Source organism: Taeniopygia guttata, chromosome 9 (genome assembly GCF_048771995.1).
Source record: "Taeniopygia guttata chromosome 9, bTaeGut7.mat, whole genome shotgun sequence".
NCBI lineage: Eukaryota > Metazoa > Chordata > Aves > Passeriformes > Estrildidae > Taeniopygia > Taeniopygia guttata.
The window spans coordinates 14,682,813-14,701,518 of NC_133034.1; the positions used below are offsets into that span (position 1 = coordinate 14,682,813).

Here is an 18,706-nt window from a genome sequence, read left to right on the forward strand (position 1 = left end):
CAGGAGAGAGTAGTTTGGTCTTGAGAGCACGAAGCCTTGGAAAGCCTGCTGGGCTTGAGTTGGCTGAAAATGCTGGTTCCCTGTGTGGTACCACTGCTCAGCCTGCAGACTTCCCTGCTGGGGAGTTGTGTGGTCAGACTGGAAAGAAAGGGCACATCCTGGCACACAGTCAGCTTTGTTTGCTGCTATCACTAGTAAATTGTACATTAGCAGGTTTGCTGCTATCTCTAGTAAGCTGGACATCAGCAGGTGCTTATACGTGGCTGTAAATCCTTGTGAGATGTCCTGGAGAGAAGGTGAAGTGTCCCCTTGGCTCATGTTTCAAATTGCTGTGCAGGTGCATTCTTTGGCAGAGTGAGCTGAAGGAGCCTGCAAAGTGCTGTGGTGCATGTGCTTTGTGTTTGTGCTCCAGAGGCTCACTCAAGGCAGTTTGGGTGCAGTGTTTCTGTGAGCCCTGTTTCTTCTCTGGGTGGGTGCTTGGGGTGAGGGGCTGTTTGCCTTGCAGAGTGCCTGCTGTGAAGCCCAGAGCTTGCCCAGCTGGGCCCTAAGATCTCTTGATCAAGTCAATTGAGTAGCTTGGTTATTTCCTTACTTGAGGTGTGCTGCCTGCAGGTTGGCTTAGGATTATCCCTGCCTAAAACACTCGCAGGAGTGGCTTCATTGACCCAAGCAGAGTGAGGGTCCTCAGCAGAGCACAGGAGTAATGGTAATGCACAAGTGTCCCAGGCTCTATTATCAGAGCCCTTACTCCTTGAAGTGTTCAGATTTTTAAAGGCAGAAAGTGTACAATGCAGCCTGATATTTTAGCTTGTTATATTTTAAAGGCTGTAATTCCTCACTGTGCTAAACTATCTTATTTCTCTACCTTTCTTAAAGAAAGAAAATAATGGCCTGGGGAAGCAAAGTCCTGTTCTGGAGAAGTGTTGTTTAGACCACAATTCCTATCCTATTGTTACAGCTCTCCTTGACTGTGAGCATAGCTCAGGGGTCTGGTTATACTGTCTGTCTCAGCTGATTCTAGTCATGGAGATGAGAGCAGCTGCTGTCTCATTTCTTAGTGAAACCCTCATGTGACTTACTTTGAGGGTGTGGAGCCAAGGGAAAGCTTCACTATGGGTGACTTGTAAAAATGCAAACAAAACTCCAAAGAAGCAAATCTGCTAAGTGCTGGAGAGGCTAATTCTGCTGGTCCTGATGTAAGAATTTCTGGCAGGTCTCTCAGCCAGGTGGTAGGTTCATTGTTGTTGCTCTCTGCATAGCCTTAGTACAGCAGTAGAAATGGGCAGAAGTCAGAGTTCTCTATTTCAGAATTTTAATCACAGGGTATGACAAGAAAAGCCGCTACCTTGTTTTGCCTCTGCTCTCCCTCCTGTGAGGCTCTAACCACTGCCTTTACCTACCATTTTCCATTACAGGTGGTAGAATGGGAGTTCTCTTTTCTGTATTCCAACCTCTGGTTGAAAGTGAAAACCAAATGGGAAGGGTGTTTCTCTATTTTCTTTTGTTTTACCTGGTAGGTAAAAGTGCATGATGAACGCTCTCACTTGGTGCCTGACTCAGCCAGTTGCTGTTCCTGTTTCCTATCCCTGATGCTTAGTGAATGAGGGTTGATTTCTGTGTGGTGATGAGCAAAATCAGCAGTGATTCTCTAGATCTTGTGCATTTTTGTAATTGCTGTAGGACACAATTATTCTGGATAAAAAGTCATCATCCTCATGGGAGATAAGGTTGTTTCATGCAGCCATTTTTATTCCTGAAATGATAGTACCCTTTTACCTTTGAGATTTTTAACAATACAGGGAGATAGTATTGCATGACCTTGCTTTTGGCAGTGAGTATGAACTGAAGGCAGCCAGCAATGTTTCCATTTGTTCTCAGCTCAACTTCTTCCTTCCCAGACCTCTTTTTCCTATTTGCCCTTGTAATTGGAGATAAGATGGACGCACACAGTTATGCAGCATCAGAAATGTAATCTAGACATCTCTTCCATGAAGCACATTTCTAATGTGCCCTTCAAACACAAGTCAGATGCCTACAGTCTCTTTTCTGTAAGCTGCTTGGAAACAATCTAAGCTGCAACCATTGAGGGATACATGTTAGAGGGACACCTGGAGGTGTCTGATGTTCTCACAAAAAGAGCACAATACTTCACTGAAAAGCAGCTTTGCTCAAGGACAGCTTTATCCCCTTCCTAAAAGGAGATCAAACTCTTCATAGGAGGGCAGGCAGGGGCCACTAGGGACTTTGATAAGGTGATGAAAGCCTCTAAGTGTTTCATGTTTTGAGCAGAACAGGAGTTCAGGCTGTGCAGATCATCAGAAGAGGTTTTAAAATACCCTCTCATGCTGTCTGTGAGCAATGGAGGACTAGATAGAAGATTAGGTTTGCTTTCTGTCTTTGTGCCCTATCCAGGCCATTTTGTTACTGAACAAAAGCCCTGCTTGCTGTGTGATGAGAGCTAAGCAAGTTCAAATTCCCAAAGCTGGATTTTTTTTCAGAGCACCACTGAGGTCCTGCCTTCTGTTCCAGATTGAGAAACTTGTAGAACCATGGGGAGGAAAGTCTTGGCTGAGGAGAAGCCAGACTGGGGGTGAGCAATTGCATGCTGGTGACAAGCAAGACATTTTGACAACTGTGATATTGAAATCCTCCAAGTATAAGACAATTCTTATTTCCAGGACTTGTCCCTATCCTTGAGATCTCCCTCTTGGGAAGCTGCATGGCTGCCTACAAGAACATCTGTTATTTGGCGAGGCTAAGGCCAAGGAAATGGGAAGCCTGGAATAGGTTTGACGAAAGTATCCAGACCAAAAAAAGCTATTTGGACAGTACCATTGCTTTGAGACTGATGAAGCTGCATGCAGCTGCTCCTAACAGATGGGTTGAGAACTTGAGGCTTTATTAAAAACCCAAAGGTGTAGATTCTGAAGCCTGAAAATACACAGTAAGTTGTTCAGATAAGTGATTGTTCTAAAAATCCTGGTTGTGCTGGTTCTGTGAGTTCTTGGAAACACAGCACTTAAGCAAATACTACTGCATTTGACTGAAATTGTGATTATGTTCCTTAGCTTTCCCCTCTGCACAAGTCTCTAGGGTGTCTGAATCCTTTAAGTAGTGAAAATGAGATGTAATGCTCTGGAATGCCCTGGCTGGGTGGTCAGTGAAATCCTGTGTTGTGAGGCCCAGTAATGCTGGGTTATCCAGATTAGACACTGCATCTGATTATCCTGCTGATAATCCTACCCTCAATAATTTAATCAGGATGGGGATTGCAAGGCCAGGATCAGGCAGAAATAATGGGTGATTGCCCCCTCATACATCTGTAGCAACTGGAACTCCTTGTTTGTGGCAATATCTGTAATGCATTTAAATAAATAAACATCTGTGGTAGTGCTGTGTTGTCGCTGGCATTGCAATGGGAGTCTCCTGGTGTTTCTCACAGTTTGTGAGAAGCTGGTTATCGAGTAGTTTGGGGGCTACAGAGATTCCTGCATTTGCTTTCTTTTAATTCTCACAAAGTAGCATGTGTGAGGGAGCTGTTATGTGATGCCAGCTTAAATGAATTGGGATGGTAAAGATAATGATCCAGTCCAGTAAGAGGAACAGATGGTTTCAGCTGAGGCAGGACTCCTTGCCTCCTGCTACAGGAGAGCTGGGTGAAGTGATCCATGTCCTGATCCCATCTCTGGCAAAGGCTCTCCCATAGTGGGAGAATCTGCCTGGGCATGTGTTGGTAGTAGTGTCTAAAGGGGGGGGCTGTGTGCTTATAATGGAATTTGGGCCAAAAGGCAGGGATTTAGGTTCCTGACACCTGGAGCACCAGGTCCTACAGAGGAACTGGTACCTAGTTTATTTAGCTCCCCCAACCAGAAATGAATTAATGTGAGAGCCACCTAAATATGTGCACATGAGAATAATGCTAAATGGAAAATAAACAGGCAACTTTTTCCATGAACTTAATGAACCTGGCTCTAGCAGCTAAGCAGTCTTACTCAGGAATAATTTTATCTTAGGATTTGGGATAATGGGTGCACTTGGAGCAGCTCCATGCGCAGCCGAGTGTCACAATCTACACTGGGCTTTTACCACGGTTCCTAAATGCTATTTATCGGCAAGGCGCTTGAGAAATTCCAATATGCATTTACAGCGCGTGGAGAGTACCAACCCTGTATGGTCCTGTGCAGCCCCGCGGCATCGCGGGGGCTATTGAAGCGAGGCTGGTGCGGAGCTGCCGCCGGCACCGGGAATTCCCGATCCCGCCGGGAGAGGGCGGCGGGCGTGCAGCCTCGGGGGCCCGGAGCGGGCGGGACTCGCTGCCGGCCCGGAGCGGGCGGGATCCCCGGCCCGGAGCCGGCGGGGCTCGCTGCCGGCCCGGAGCGGGGCTGGAGCCGGCGGGGCTCGCTGCCGGCCCGGAGCGGGGCTCGCTGCCGGCCCGGAGCAGCCGCGGCACCACGGTGCTCTGCTGTGCCCTGGAGCGGTGGAAAGCTCACGGGGAGGAGGAGTAGAGGAAGAAACCAAACAGGAGCGAATGGGTGCTGCGGGAAGGGGAGGAACAGCAGGTGGCAGCGGGCAGGGAGATGGGCTTTCCCTTCATGTGGCAAACGTGGCTCGTGTCTGAGTGCAGATGCCAGAATCGCGGAGCTTCGTGCACGTAGGAGGGCTGCAGCCGGGGAACGGGGGGATGCTCGGCTGGAGCTCACAGCCTGGGATGTGCCTCGGGACGGAGCCCGCACGCACTTGGCCCGGGCAGTTCCAGTTCAGCGCCGCTCCTGCCCAGGGCTGGCGCCTTAGAGCGGACCTCTGACCCCTGCACTGAGGATGTTGTTGCAGACATACTCATGATGTGGGAAATCTTCAGGATCAAGCATTGTTTCCAGCAAATGCTTTTAGTTTGGAGCCCTTTGCCAGTGCTTACTTGATGCTGACTGGAACACATCTTCCTCAGGAAAACAATTCCATTGCTTTTCCTACTTGCTGGCTTTTTTTTTTTTTTTTTCCCTGCCCAACACCCCCACCCCCAACTTGGCTGCACATCCCATCACTTGGTGTTTATAGAGCTCTTGGCCTTGACGATGCATCTTCTTGTTTCCTTCCTGTTAGTCCTCTTGTTTGCTGCAGCTGATCTCCTCTCATCCTGAACCTCTTGTCTTCTCTACTGCAATGTGGCACTTGTTGATTCCCAGTGATTTTTCACTGTAGCCTGGGCTTCTGCTCCTGTTACTTGGAGGGTCTCAGACTGTATGGTCATGCTGAGTGTGCTAAACTTTTTCAGTTTTGCCACCTTGCTGACTAAATAATTTTCCTTCTTCTAGCTTTCTTGTTGGCATGGGATTGAGTCACAACTGGCTTCCTGCCACCTTGAGTCAGTCCAAACCTTCCTCCTCTGCCTTCATTTCTTTTTCTGACCAAAATCTCTTCTACTTATTCTACATTTAAAAAGAAATGCAAGATGATATGCTCTTCTTTCTTGTCCTTGTCTCTTAGATGTGAGCACCAGCACCTTCTCCCATCTTCCAGACTCCCTATATCTATTCCTATCCATGCTGTTATTCTTTCCCTTCAGCCCACCCTCTCTTCTGGCAGCTCTTCCTTAAAAACCAAACTTGCTATTCAAGCCCCCACATGTTTCTCTAAATACTGCACCTTGACTTGCAAAGTGCCTTCATCAGCCATCCCTTCTTTCTTCTCATGTCCTTACTCTTATCACTTGGGATGTTACTCCTCTGTTCTTCCCTTCTCTCCCTAGACTGTTATCCACAAAGTTCCTTGGAGGATGCTGTTTTTCCATTTGGCCTTTTCCAATCTAAATTTGTTCAAGTGTCCTATATCACTCTGTCCTTGGGCTCTTTCTCTCATCCCTTTACATCTGATTTAACTGATCTAATGCAAGCAGTAAATTGCCTTTGTGGTTGCCTCTCCTCAGTCTGAGAAAATGAGAGGAGAAGGTCTGGAAGATCTCTGTGCAGATCCAGGTATTTGCTTCAATCAGTGCTTTCCAGTGTCCCCTCAGCTTTGGGTCCGTTCCTGCTTTTCCAGTGACAGCTGACATGGCTGTAAGGCCCTCAGTGTGCATGTCACTTAACCTGAATGTGGCACTGGATTCTCGGGTCATAGCTATTTTAATGCTTACTTCTCTCACAACACACAAATCTTCACTGGCACTTTTTTCTTTTACTGACACAGTTTTTCCTTCTTGGTGAGAGTGCTCCCAGGCTTCTTCTGTCTATGCTGAGAGTTGATTTCAAGGTGATCCTTTTCCTAGCCCAGAGGAAATATCTAGTGGGGTTGGTGTTCTACAAACCTGACCCTTAATGCAGCAAATACTGTAAACACACCCAAGGGATTGCTGCTTTCTTTTTGTCACCATTCAGAATCTGTGCAGCTGGTCCTCTGACAAAGAGAGGAATGTCATCTCAGCACTGTTTGCTGAAGCTGCTGCTTGGTTCTGATATTTAAGTTTTAAAGGGTAACCACTTTGACTAAGAGAAATATACTTTATGTTAATCAGTCTGCTAAGAAATGATGGGCAGTAAAGGCTAATTTTATGTGCAGTAGAAAATGACATTCTGGGAAAGGGCAATGGTGATGCTATTTTGACCCTCCTGGAGACAAAGGAGATCAGCTTTGGGCATGGCTGGGATGGGCAGTGGCAGGACTGTGCTCCTGGGCAGCCTCTTAGCTGGCTAAGCTCTTATGGGCAGCTCTGGTTTGCATGGCAGGTGTGTGTAGTACTGACAGTTAAAACACTCTGCTATTCCAGGGCTTCTGGGCTACAGCAGGGCAAGGGTGGAAGATGAATAGAGAAACAGGAGCCTTTCTGATCTCACCTAGGTGCTGAGTGCTTTCAGGACTTGGTCCTTTAAAATGCCTCTACATTTGGACATCTCTCCTTGATGGGAAGGTCAACCTCTCATACTTGATATGTTAAGCTCTGTAGAATAAAGGAAGACTCTTCCCAGGAGTGTGTGGATCTTCCAACTCAGGGCTACACTTGTTATATTCTATTTGAACATCTAACAGGCAGCTGGTTACAAATGCTGCTCATGATCTCAGTCTTGCTTCATCCTTTGCTGAAAGGTCTGCAACAGAGCAGAGATGGGGAACAGCTGTAAAATGAACACAATTGAAGAAACTTGCTGGCTACACTGAGTGCAATTCCAGATTCTTTCTTGAGTCTCCACTATTTTCTACATTTATATTTAACAGTTACTTTGAAAATGCTGCTGCAATGTTTAGAAAGGAGGAGAATTGTAGGCACTTGCTGAGCTCCTTCTAAGCAGTCATGCTTTGCAAGACTTGGGTTAAAGGCATGAGGTTTGATTGTGCAGATGGGTGAGGCAGCTGAACTCCCCACTGAAGAGCTTCACTCCTGAGGACTCTTCTTGCTATTCTTTCAGGTGAGAGTGAGTTCATTTAGGATTGCTCTCTGCTTTTGTCAGTTTCCCTTCTTCACTCGTCTTTGCCTTTTCAATTCCACATCTCACTTTTATTTGAATTTAATTTCTCACTATTTGTCATGACACAGGCCAAGAGGAGTTTAAGCTCTGAAGTGGTCCAGCCAAAAGGTTGTCAGTGGTGCTGGTATCAAGCAGTGCTTATCTGTCTCTTGTATTTGAACAAACTGAGTTTCAGCCTGAAATATCACAGACATCCAAGTCCCTGAGGCATGGAAAAGCTGCACTATGAGTACACTGATGATAATAGTCCTGGCTCTGCAGGTTTTATTGCATTTGTTATTTTCTAACATTCTGGAAAACATAGCATTAAAATAAACAGGGTAAACACAGACAAATGGAAAAAGATGTTGGAGCTAGATAGGAGAGGACTCTGTGCTCAAGGCTCTGTTGTCCCCTACATCAGGGTCACTGGAGCAGTCTGACATATGCTTAGGATTTTGGGGTTGTCAGCTGGCATTGAAAAGCCATCTTGGGGATATCTCAGGAGTGTGGTCAGGCAGCCATCTAGAAATGGCTCTTATGGGGTAGGAACAGGGCAAGGAAGTTGCTTTCTGGGCCTTGGCAGAGGTCAGCTTGCTGTGATTTCTTGAAATAGCAGATAAAAACTGTGAATGCTACTCAGCTGTGATGGCTGTAGAATAGCAGTGAGCGAATGGATTTTTTTTTTTTAATTGTAGGAATTAGACATAGGCAAATAGGATTTTAAGGTGAATAGTCTATTGTCTGCAAGCATTCAAGCACCTGGCTCTTAGGAGGGCTGAGCTGTCAGCAGGAAGCTCTTTCCTGCCTGTACCCTGTAAAGTTCTTTTGCCTTGCGTAAATTTCAAATGCGGGTAATTACGTTTTGTAATCAAGTCAAAAAGGGACTAGAGCCTAAGGAGCTCCATTCAGTGGCTAATTTTCATGTTTTATCTACTTACATGAAATTCTTAAGCTTTTATAATGGTAGAACAACCTGACTTCAGATACCTTTCTTTCTGTCCCCATCTGGTCGAGGATCTGATGAATTTATTTACTATACTGAGTGGCCAGAAGCCTGCAGTGGGGCTCAGAGGCTCTGAGACTTAGCCCTGAAAATACAAAGCATTTTGCAGCAAGGACTGAGAACAACATCCACCTCCCATGGATTTTGGTGAGTTTGGGGTGCTCAGTATCTCACAAAATGAGGAGTTGAGCTGTGTCAGGTCTAACTACCATTAAAATCAACACCAATACTCCTGTTAGTGTAAATGGGTATCTACAGATGGTTATGAAGAATAATAGCAGAAGGAAGCTAGTGCTCAGAAGGAACTTCTGTGTTAATGACAGTGTGATTCCTCCATCCATGGTTATCTTCCATAGTAATTTTTGACATTGTTGCAAGTAGTAGCAAAACTTCTTCCTTGTTTTTTTTTGTACTTTTGTGACATAAATGCTTTTTCTTTATTAATAAAATACTGACTGATTAATCTCAACAACATTTAATCAATAATTTTATGTAATTAAACTCTGAGCTAGCTCAAAGGTTGTGGCTTACTTTGGTTTTTATTTCACACATCAGCTCTTAATGCACTTCCTCTGCTTCTAGCAACTACTTGGGTGATGCAAGGAGGTGACATCAGCTGATGATAAAGAAATCATTTGTGTTTTGTTCATAATCAAAAGTTATGTACATAATTCTCAGGGTGATGGGTTACAGCTTGTAGAAATGATTTTGTATTTTACTCTACCTATATTATTAAAAATTTCTGGTCTCTGTTTACTCTTCTCCCTCGCTCCCCCACTGGGTTCTTTGCTTTCTCAGTAGTGTTAGAGGTCCTTCCTGCTGCTGCTGTGTCATGGCCTACTTTCTTGGAACCTGCTGCTCTGGCTTGTGCTTATCTGGGCACAGCTCATGGCACGTGGACATCTTCTGAGCATGGTGTGGTACAGAGCTGTTTTCTTTTTCTCTCCTTAAGGAATCTGCTCTGCTGTCTAATGATGGTAGCTAGCTAACCATCCCCATTGGTGGTTTTGGATAGATGCTTCAGAGGTCAAACAAGGATTTTCAGAAGCACTTAGCTGATTCTTGCTTGCCATTGCAGCTGGCTTTGAGGTCAAACCCACTCTGAACCTCAGAGTTAGTTACTTCTTCCTCTTGGCCAGAACTCAGTGTAGTTCCTTTTTGATTGAGCTGTTCATTGTCTTAAAGAAACATTGCCTTTAAACTTAGTGTAGGAGAAATGCTATTCTGTTGTCTGCAGTGAGAGCAGCTCTGTCTCTGGCTGGGGACTCTTACTTGGTGCTGAAGTTGGCTTCTGGGCAGTTTGGGAACAGGTTGAGACATTAGTATCTCAATTTGTACTCTCTTGAAATGAAAGCAAAGCTGACTTGTGGCTGCTCTAGTGCAGAGCTTGGTATAGAAGCCAATAGGTCACCTGGCCCTTGAGACTGTACCTTTTTGCCTTTGTTTCCATTTTGGATGGTCATCACGAGAACCTGGCACTGAGCAGATGATATCCCACCACTGGCAATCTGCTCCCCCCTGGCACTTCCAGCCTCATGCAAAAGTAGCCCATGTATGCATGGCAGCATGTGTGGCTATCTGCACAACTTTGCAGGCTGGCTGGTGTCTCTACCCCCAGGAAGGGAGGCTCCCTCTTAGGGAAGGAGGCTCTGTGCCAGGGTAGCAGACGGGCAGGAGCAGCAGCAGCTGGGGAAACCATGTATGATCATCCTGTGGACTTACCATCTGCAGCAATGCCAAAACAGCCACTTGGCTTTATCCTGTCCGTGGTCAGGGCTGTTTCTAAGCCAGCAGCTTATGGAAAAGTACAGGGGCTGGCAGAGAGCTCTGCCCAGTGTCCACCATCAAGGTGGGGAGCAGCAGGCTCCTCAAGGGCCGAAGGCCCAGGAAACATTTCTATTTCTGTCTGGAGCACCCTGCAAGAGCAGCCAAGCTGAGCCCTTGCTATTCCCTCTCACCTGTACAGGCTGAGCTCTTTGTCAAGCAGAACCTTGCCTCCACCAGTTGGTCACCTGGCCCTACACGTTGTCCTGCCACGCCTGGGACAAGGGGGCAGCTCTCTGCTCTTCAGAGTGAGTCAGGTCTTCAGCAGCACAGGCTGAGCAAAAGCCCTGCTGATCAAACAACAGTGCAGGTGGCTATGAAGAAGCCCTGTGTTTGCAGCCCTGCAAAAACCACTCAGGTCTAAGATCAAGAGGGAATAACTGCCTTTCTCAAAAAGCCATCTCCTTGCCATGACAGGGGCCAAGGATATGCTGCAGCATTTTGGGAGAGCGGGGTCTGCACAAGGCGGTTTGTGCTTGGATTGAGCCACTTTCTTGGTTGTACCGTGATTCCAGCTTACTCCCAAAGCCTGAAGGAAGCAGCCCTGGCAGCCCTGTGGGCTTGATGCAGCAGAGCAGTGCTTCAAAGGTGCTTCTTCCATCTTGGCTAAAGGGTGTAAATAGGAAGGATTCCAGGCTGAGCTCATCTGCACCTCCTGAGTGCTGCAATGCTTTCTCTTGCTGTGGTTTGGGGGAGAACTTGATGCACTACTGAGATGCCATTAATGTGTGTGGTGCTATTTGATGCTTGATACTTGCAAAGCCAGAGTAGGCTCAAACTTTCCTGAGGGACTAAATGAGAAACAGTGATCTAACTTGAGCTGGTCCAGCTTGCTTGAAACTTTAATGCAGGATGTACTTTAATGTAGAATAGAGCACAGGCAATATCATATTTCTTGCTACTGATAAGTAATTTGAAAGATGACCTGTAAATGGCAAGGGAGTGAAAATATTCACTGGATTTCTTCCCTTGAATTTGCTTCTTGCATTGAGGAGAGAAGCTTTGAAGGAGCAAAGGGAAGCACTTCTCTCTTCAAGGTGGCTTTTTAAGAGCATGAATCTTAAAGCCTTGTGATGGTTTCATGATTTGGAAGTGAAATTGTGATGTCCCAGATGTGACCTAGAAAGCTCTGATAAACTGTGATAGAAAATTGAATATGTGAATTAGTGGGTTTGGATGTTTTGTTTGATTTATATTTCTACCCTCTGTTACCTCAAAGGAAGAAATGCTTCACATTTCCAAGAAAAAAAACCAAAAGTTAATTTTGGCTTGCTCTCCAAAAGTGAGACCTCTGAACAGCTAATTCATGTCCTCCTCCTCTGACAGGACCTCCACAAAAACCGCAAACCTCAACCTACCTTTGCCAGTGGGGAGCATATTATGGCTGATCCTGTCAGTACACTGGAAAAACACATTTCCTGTATTTGAGAAACTTGCTCCTCACATATTCCGCTGCCAGGCAGTGGGGCTCAGCTTGATGCCTTCAGCTAGGAACTGTTTCCCAGCTTTCTCTGTGAAGCTGAGTTATTGATGGCTGTTAGCTTTCCAGGGAGTGCACAGCTTTGAAATGAGGCTCTTAGTTCATTGGTCCAGTGCCTGCTATTACAAATGGTGCCTCAGATTGTGCTCTTGGTAAACAGCCTGGCTGTGCCTTAGAAGTTAAGTGTCTCTTTGCCTTCCTTCTGTTGAAAGTTGCTCTTGAACTTGGATGCCAGGAACTTTAATGTCCTTTGAGATTTTGCCTGATTTTAGTCTGTGGGAGTTGATAACTTGAGTCCAAGAGTTATAAAAGACTGGCTGAGGAGTTGTGGAGCATTCTCGTGTATAATCTGTATTTTAAAATGTTAGTGAGGACTAATAGACCTTGAATGAGTCATTGTTTCATTGCTTTACAGAAAAATCACACAGATTGACCCTGGAAGTGTAGTTGAGTCAGTTTGGCATTGATGATGGGTAAAGATATAGCAACAGGGAAATAGGATCCCACATCAGTCACAGAAAGAATTGATGATTTGACTAGAAGGTCAAAGTAAATGTCTGTTGCTTCTTCAGTTTCTATGCCTGCTTCATCAGTTCTCTATAGCACAGTTTGACTCACAGCTTGCCTACAGTACCTGACTATTCAGTCCTGAAATTAAAAAAAAACCCTAATGTTATTCTTCACAATAGTGCAGGACCTAATAAATGGATAGGAGCCAGGTTAAATGTGAATTCTATGTGTTGGGTTTTCATCCTGGGCTGTTTCTAGTTGATTTTTTTTGCACTAATAGGCCATCTCTAACTTAAGTTTCCTTGCACTTTGTGGGGTGGCAGCTGAGGTTGGAGCAGGTATTGCTGAACTGCCTGGGCTGTGTGATAAGGTGGAATGATGTATGCAGTGTTCTCCTCCATAACCAAATTCAGGGTTTGGATTTGGGATGGGAATGCCCATAGGTAGTATCTGCAGGATGGTTTGCAGTAGCTCAGAATGAGAGTCTATGTAATTACTGAGTGTTTTGCCAGTCCTAGGTAAGAAGGGAAGATATGAACACCAGGATGTATAAAGGAGCAAGAGTAAAGCAAAAGAGAGGAGTTAACTGTTCCTGTATTAGAAACTTACATTGTGCTAGAGCCATCTATCCTCTATTTGTGCAGCTCCCAGGATTCCATGAGCTGCTTTTTCAGTTGCACAAATCATAAAAATAAACACAGAACTGGGTTTTACCATCCCCATTGCACCAAAGTTAAAAATCTGAAAAAAACTTAAGAGGTAATTCCATTGTGGAGAAACTTTGTAACAGGGATGAACTCTTTGTTCTCCAAAAAAAGTGACTTGATCCTATTATGAATGTTTTATCAACTTATTAGCAGGGGACTGCTTATTTTATTCATGAGTTGGAGGATGAGTGAAATCCAGTCATTGCTGGATGCAAAGGTGGAAAAGCATAAACTAGCCATGAGGTGGATGTTTTGTGAATCAGCACAATTAATCTTGAAACAACTTATCCAGGGAAGGCCTGAACCTGAGACCGGGCATCTCCTGAGAGACGCTCTCCGAAGTCTGCAGGTGTGCGGGCTCAGCGCGGCGCGCAGGATCGGGGGAGGCTGGGGGCGAGCGGAGCGGTCTCCCTGAGCCGCCGGGAGTGGGAGTTGTGGTCTGGGGGTTTGCGGGGCACCTGCGGGGCCGGCCGCGCTCCTTCAGCGGCGGGAGCGCGGCCCGGGGGCTGCTGCGCGGCGCGGATCCCGCAGCCGGGCCCGGCGGTGCCGCGGTGCGGGGCGGGGCGCGGGCGGGGCGCGCATGCGGGCGGTGCCAGGCAGCGCGGCGGGCCGCGGAGCCACTCGCCCCCGCAGCACCGCTCGGCCAGGACAGCTCCCGCCGGCGCCAGGTAACGCGCTCCCCCCGCGCCGCTCCGCTCCGCGCCCCGCGCCGCCCCGCGGGGCTGGGGGGGCCCGGCGCCTCACGCCGTCCCCCCCGCCGCTTGCTTGCTTGCAGCTCCGGGGCTGTGACAGCGCCGTCCCCACCGCGGAGCGAGGCAGCGGCCGCCGGCTCTGCCCGCCGGGCTCTCGGCTGAGGAGGGTGCGCGTCTTCCCGCAACTTCCCGGCGCTCGCAAGGCTCCGCGATGGAAGGGAAAGGTGGGTCGGGCGCGGGGGGGCGGCGGCGAAAGGACCGCAGTGGCCGGGCTGGTGCGGGGCCGGGCGGCCGAGGCTGCCGCTGTGCTGGGGACATTGCAGCACCGGCGGGGAGCGGGCGGGAGGCGCGTCCCTGCCGAGCCCGCGGGGTGCTCGGCCCGCTGCGTATGGAGCGAGGGGAAAGGTGGCTGGGTTTTTAGATTTATTTTCCTTTAGGGAGAGACAGATGTTAGTTGGTGATTTGTTTTCTTAATGCTAAGGATTTGCATAATAAATATGAGGTCTGTCCCGTGTTTTCTAGCCAGTCAGCAATAGGGAGGTTTTTAACAGATGAAAAGCATTTTATGATTAGAATGGGTTTTAAAAAATACCTCCTTTTTATTTTTTTTGTGAAACGAGATCAGGGCTATAGAGCTCTGCCCTCGTTACATTGCATATTTGATACATCAGAACATCCTGATAGACTGGAAGAAATGCAATGAGTATTGGGCTATTGAACTGTCCACCCTAGAAAGAGGAGATAATTAAATCTTGCCTGGCTAGCTTGTGTGTTTGCATACAGAGATATCTCACCCACATATATCCCTTCAGGCTGAGCGTATGCGCTTTGTTTCTGTACATAGCTCTGTGGTCCTGCACACTTATTTACCTATCCACCTCTACAATTGCATTGGAAATCGCACATTCAACTGGTACATGAACTACGTGTTAATTGCCAATGAAATACTGATGGTAAGTCAGTCCATGCAGAGGAAAGGCGAGTTGCCATTCCCACCCAATGTAGCTGCCGGTTCTTCTGTGTAACACAAATCTGTGAGCAGTTTAATTGATAGTGATCAGGGCAGTGGGGCAATACGGACTATATTAATTCAAGGAAAATTACGGTAGACTTGTATAACACAATACTACATACCTTCCAGGGAGACGAGCAAGCTATATTTAAATCCCAGGTTTATTTTTGTAACTATCATGTCAATCAGGGCTATAGTTCTCCTGTGTGGGAATATCTGATTATATGCTGATTAAGGAAGGAAGCTATTTCAATCATAAGGAGGCAGTATGTCCTATAAAGTACAGTTTCTTGTGGGCAGTGATCAATAAACATCCCAGGGCTTGGGGAACATGTAAGTACCTCTTGAGAAAGCGTATCTGCGAAGACTTTACTTAAATTAAAAAGCTCACAGCAGTCATGTTAGCCCTAAAGATAATTTCTGTACTATCCATGCTGTTTTCACAGTTAACCTGAGATGGCCACCTTTGACTTTTGAATGTCTTGTTGGTACTTGCCTTGATGTGAAACAAATGGACTGTGACTTCAGAATAACACATTGTGTGCCTTGTCATGCACTACAGGGGCAGGCAAAGGCTCTCCATGGAACTTCAGATGGAGCTCGTGTAGTTGGAGGAGTTGTGCAGGGAGCAGGAAGGAAACACCTGCAATAAAACAAGGGTCTAGGTAGCTGGGGCTAAAAGAACCTCCAGAAGGAGGGTTGCCCTACTCCTATCGTGTGCAAACAGTGACTGTTACGCTGCAGTTGCTGCTGAATCGGCAGCGAGTGTCTGATGAGGCAGATTTTGGGGCTGCTGGTACTTGTGTTTATTAGATGCAAGATGGGCTCCACAGCAGTGCATGTTTCCAGGTGCTTGAGTGGTGGAAGGGATAGCGGTAATAAGTCAAGCCCAAGAGTCACAACTTATTTTGATGCAAAATATTCTGAGCAGTTTGCTGTTAGTAGAAATTTTCCTTCATGGGGTAGAGGAAGGGAACAAATACTCTCTGGGTTTCCTCCATCTATGTAAAAAGAAGGGCTGTTGAGAGCAAACCCAGCAGAAATCAAAGTACCAAAATGGGACAGGTCCAAAGCAGGGATGACCTTAAATGAAATACATAAGGAACTTGGGCATCTCAGTGAAGAAATGAGAAGGCAAAGGAAGTCTTCTCACAGCAGGGATCCAATTGTGTTGGCACTGAAGTAGTTTTTGTAACTTGGATAGAGTTGGAGTGGCACAAGAAGGCCTGTGATGCACGGGTCTCACGGAGCAGTTTTGTGTAGGAGTACACTCAGGCACAATGCAGAACATCTCCCCAGAGGAAAGATATGAGCCAGACTAAACTCTTCACATCTTCAGCTTTTGAGACTAATCCTGGATGGATTTGCAACTGCATTGCCTGACTATGCACTGGTTTACATTTTGTTTTCATTACTAACCAGGCCTCTGCATTGCGAGTCCTCTGTTAGGAGATTGGAGAAACATCATCTGCAAGCAACAAAGTCATCTCTTGCTTTTTAAATGCTTCCTCCTGCAGCCTTTCTCCCACCTCTCCAGTCTTCCTCAGTGCAAATTCCAGAACATCTCCAACTCAATGTTGTGCAGATACTGAGGAAGAGTGTGTGCTATATTAAGCAACATAAAGACAGTTTAAGAAAACCTGCCGTCTGGTCCCTGAATTCAGCTATCCCTGATGATGCCGTGGACATTTCTGGATAGGGTTTGCTGTCACAAGAACTTGGTTGTCTGAATATGGTTGAAGCTGGTGCTTTGCAAAACCTGCAGTCTGCAGTAAAAAATGGGCTGAAAAACCATCTCTGGCACTGCTTAGAGCAGCCATATCTGATTTCACTGATTGGGCTTACTCACGAGAGTGAGGGGAGAAAGACATAACCTAGTTTTTGTGCAGTGGGATGTGGGACTAAGGACTTTACTGTTAGGAATGTAGCAGTAAGAGTACAAGCCAAGAGGGTTCTGTTGAGGTTTGAGGAGGTGGTGCAGCCTGTGCCATCTTCCAGCAGACAAAGCTGGCTAGAGCCAAACATCTCTATCTCCTCACCATGCCTAAAAGATAAATAACACCCTAAGGAGCTGCAAAGTTACCAACACATCTTGGTGATCTAAAAGTAGCATTTGGCCTCATCTAACTTACAGCTTCTCTGACTGATTCTGTTCTGCACATTCACTGCCTCCAAACCTTTTGCAGAAGTAAGGAGTTTAAAAGTTGTAGCTGTTCCCAAAGCTTATTAGGCAATGGGGGGTGCAGGGCACTGTGGGTGAGAGCTCTGTTTTGCATCTGCTACCTGATCCCTGTTCTCTGAATCTCGCCACTACAGCAGTTCCTGTGGGCTGCAGCAGTAAGCGACACACACCAGGCATCCCTGGAGCTGGGCTTTGCCAAAGCTAACAATAGTTAATGTGGAGGTTAAAGAATGCTTGGTCATTTGCCAGATTCTTCAGTCACAGTTAGAAAGATGCTTAGCAGAGGAAGGAACATCATGCAGTGATGTTCAGACTTAGAGGCTAGAAAAGAAATCAGCCAAGCAAGAGTCAAGCTGCACACAGTGTGGAATGGATCCCTGGGTTTCTGGATGGAGTAGAGAGGGACTGCAGGCTAGCCTTGCTGCAGGGAGAGCTCTGCTTCTCTGAAAGTGTGATACCCTTTTCTGTACTCCTGAAAACACAGAAATCCCTTTCTCCCTCACTGCTAGAAAGCACAGATTGCTACTTTTATCTTGCCTGAGAGTGGGATTGGGGTCTTGATGTGTCAATGTTGTATGGGGAGCAGAGCCAGGCTGCCTGCCTGAACTTTCCTCAGGAGCCCAGAGAGTTTTTGATGCTCTCTGCTGTCCCTGGAAGTCAGTGCTGGGCACTGGTGGCTCTGGAGTGCCTGGGCAGGCTGCCTTCAGCATAGGATGCCTGCTGTTAGCTAGGAAATACAGCAGGACTTGTCTGCTGGTCCATGGGGGCAGCAGAGCTAAGGCATGCTAGCTGAGATGTGGAGATGCTCTTGTCATTCCCTGAGCCATGGTCCTGCCCTGTTGGAGAGACTTCTCCATGCAGTAGGTCTGCCCACAGGATCCTCATGCTCAGAAGGCTGTGAGGGAGAAGCCAGGGAACCTGTCCTTACAGCTCTCTTCTGCTCAGGGTCCCAAAGCAGCAGGGCTTTGAGGAGATGTCTGCAGAGGACATCTCTGCAGTGTGACCATCCCAGGCAGATGCTGCCATAGTAGTGCTACTTGAGACATGTTTTCTTCCCAGTCACAAAGCTGGGAGCAGGATTTTTGCTTTGTAGAAAAGCCACAATGCTGCTGTTTATAGATATATGATGTTCAGGTCTTTAAGTGGAAGGCCTTAAGCAGTAAGATCCCACTTACTCAGGGCACAGAGTTCCCCTTCCTGGGACTGGCAAACGGGTCTCAGCTCTTTGCATTGTGCTGTCTTGTGGACAGGAGAATGGGCAGAGTGTTTTGATCCATCTTGTCCCACCAGAGGTACTCTGAAGTCTCCTTGGCCAGCCCCAGCATTGTGGGCCTGCTTCCCCTGTGCAGCTGCCTGCATGCTATGCCTGTAAAGGACAGATCATCACCTTGAAGAACTTGTGATCAAAACCCAACAAGAGCTGGGGAATGTTAGGATTGAAGACGAACTTTCTGGACAAGGTGAGAGCGGGTGGCAAGTGAGAACATGCAGTTCTGGAGGTTACTGTGCACTGTTCCCACCTTTGTGGCTTTCTTCAAAAATCAAAGGAAAGAATTTAAAGATCCAATTCATAGTTCATGTCCTGCAGCTGTCTGAGATGCTCACGTCAGACTGTACCCAAATATAATACACCTTCCTGACGTGTCCCGTGTTTGCTAGAGGTGGCACGTATGTTGGAATAGTGCAGATTGCTTTGGGAAAGTCTGGGTCACACAAGACCTCTTAGGTGCTTGTTTGTAATGCAAACAAAATAGTGGCACTGTTACTTTTGTTACAAGACTGTTTTCTTTCTCAGGGAATACTTGCATCTCTGTCAAGATAGTCAGAGGGTTATTTGAGCAGTGCATTTTCCACAGG

The 18,706-nt window shown here is 46.9% G+C and overlaps 1 protein-coding gene across 2 annotated transcripts in view; it reads left to right on the plus strand.

The window, feature by feature from the left end:
- The first annotated feature begins 13,473 nt into the window (after positions 1-13,473).
- FGF12 (fibroblast growth factor 12) overlaps positions 13,474-18,706 on the plus strand; it is a 215,558-nt gene continuing 210,325 nt past the window's right edge. The window contains exons 1-2 of one of the 2 annotated variants that reach the window (XM_072933278.1): positions 13,474-13,631; positions 13,739-13,879. In XM_072933278.1, coding sequence (XP_072789379.1) covers positions 13,867-13,879 — 13 coding nt within the window. In that variant the 5' untranslated portion in view covers positions 13,474-13,631; positions 13,739-13,866. The remainder of the gene's footprint in view (positions 13,632-13,738; positions 13,880-18,706) is intronic. The other variant, XM_030280802.4, reaches the window with a different exon arrangement.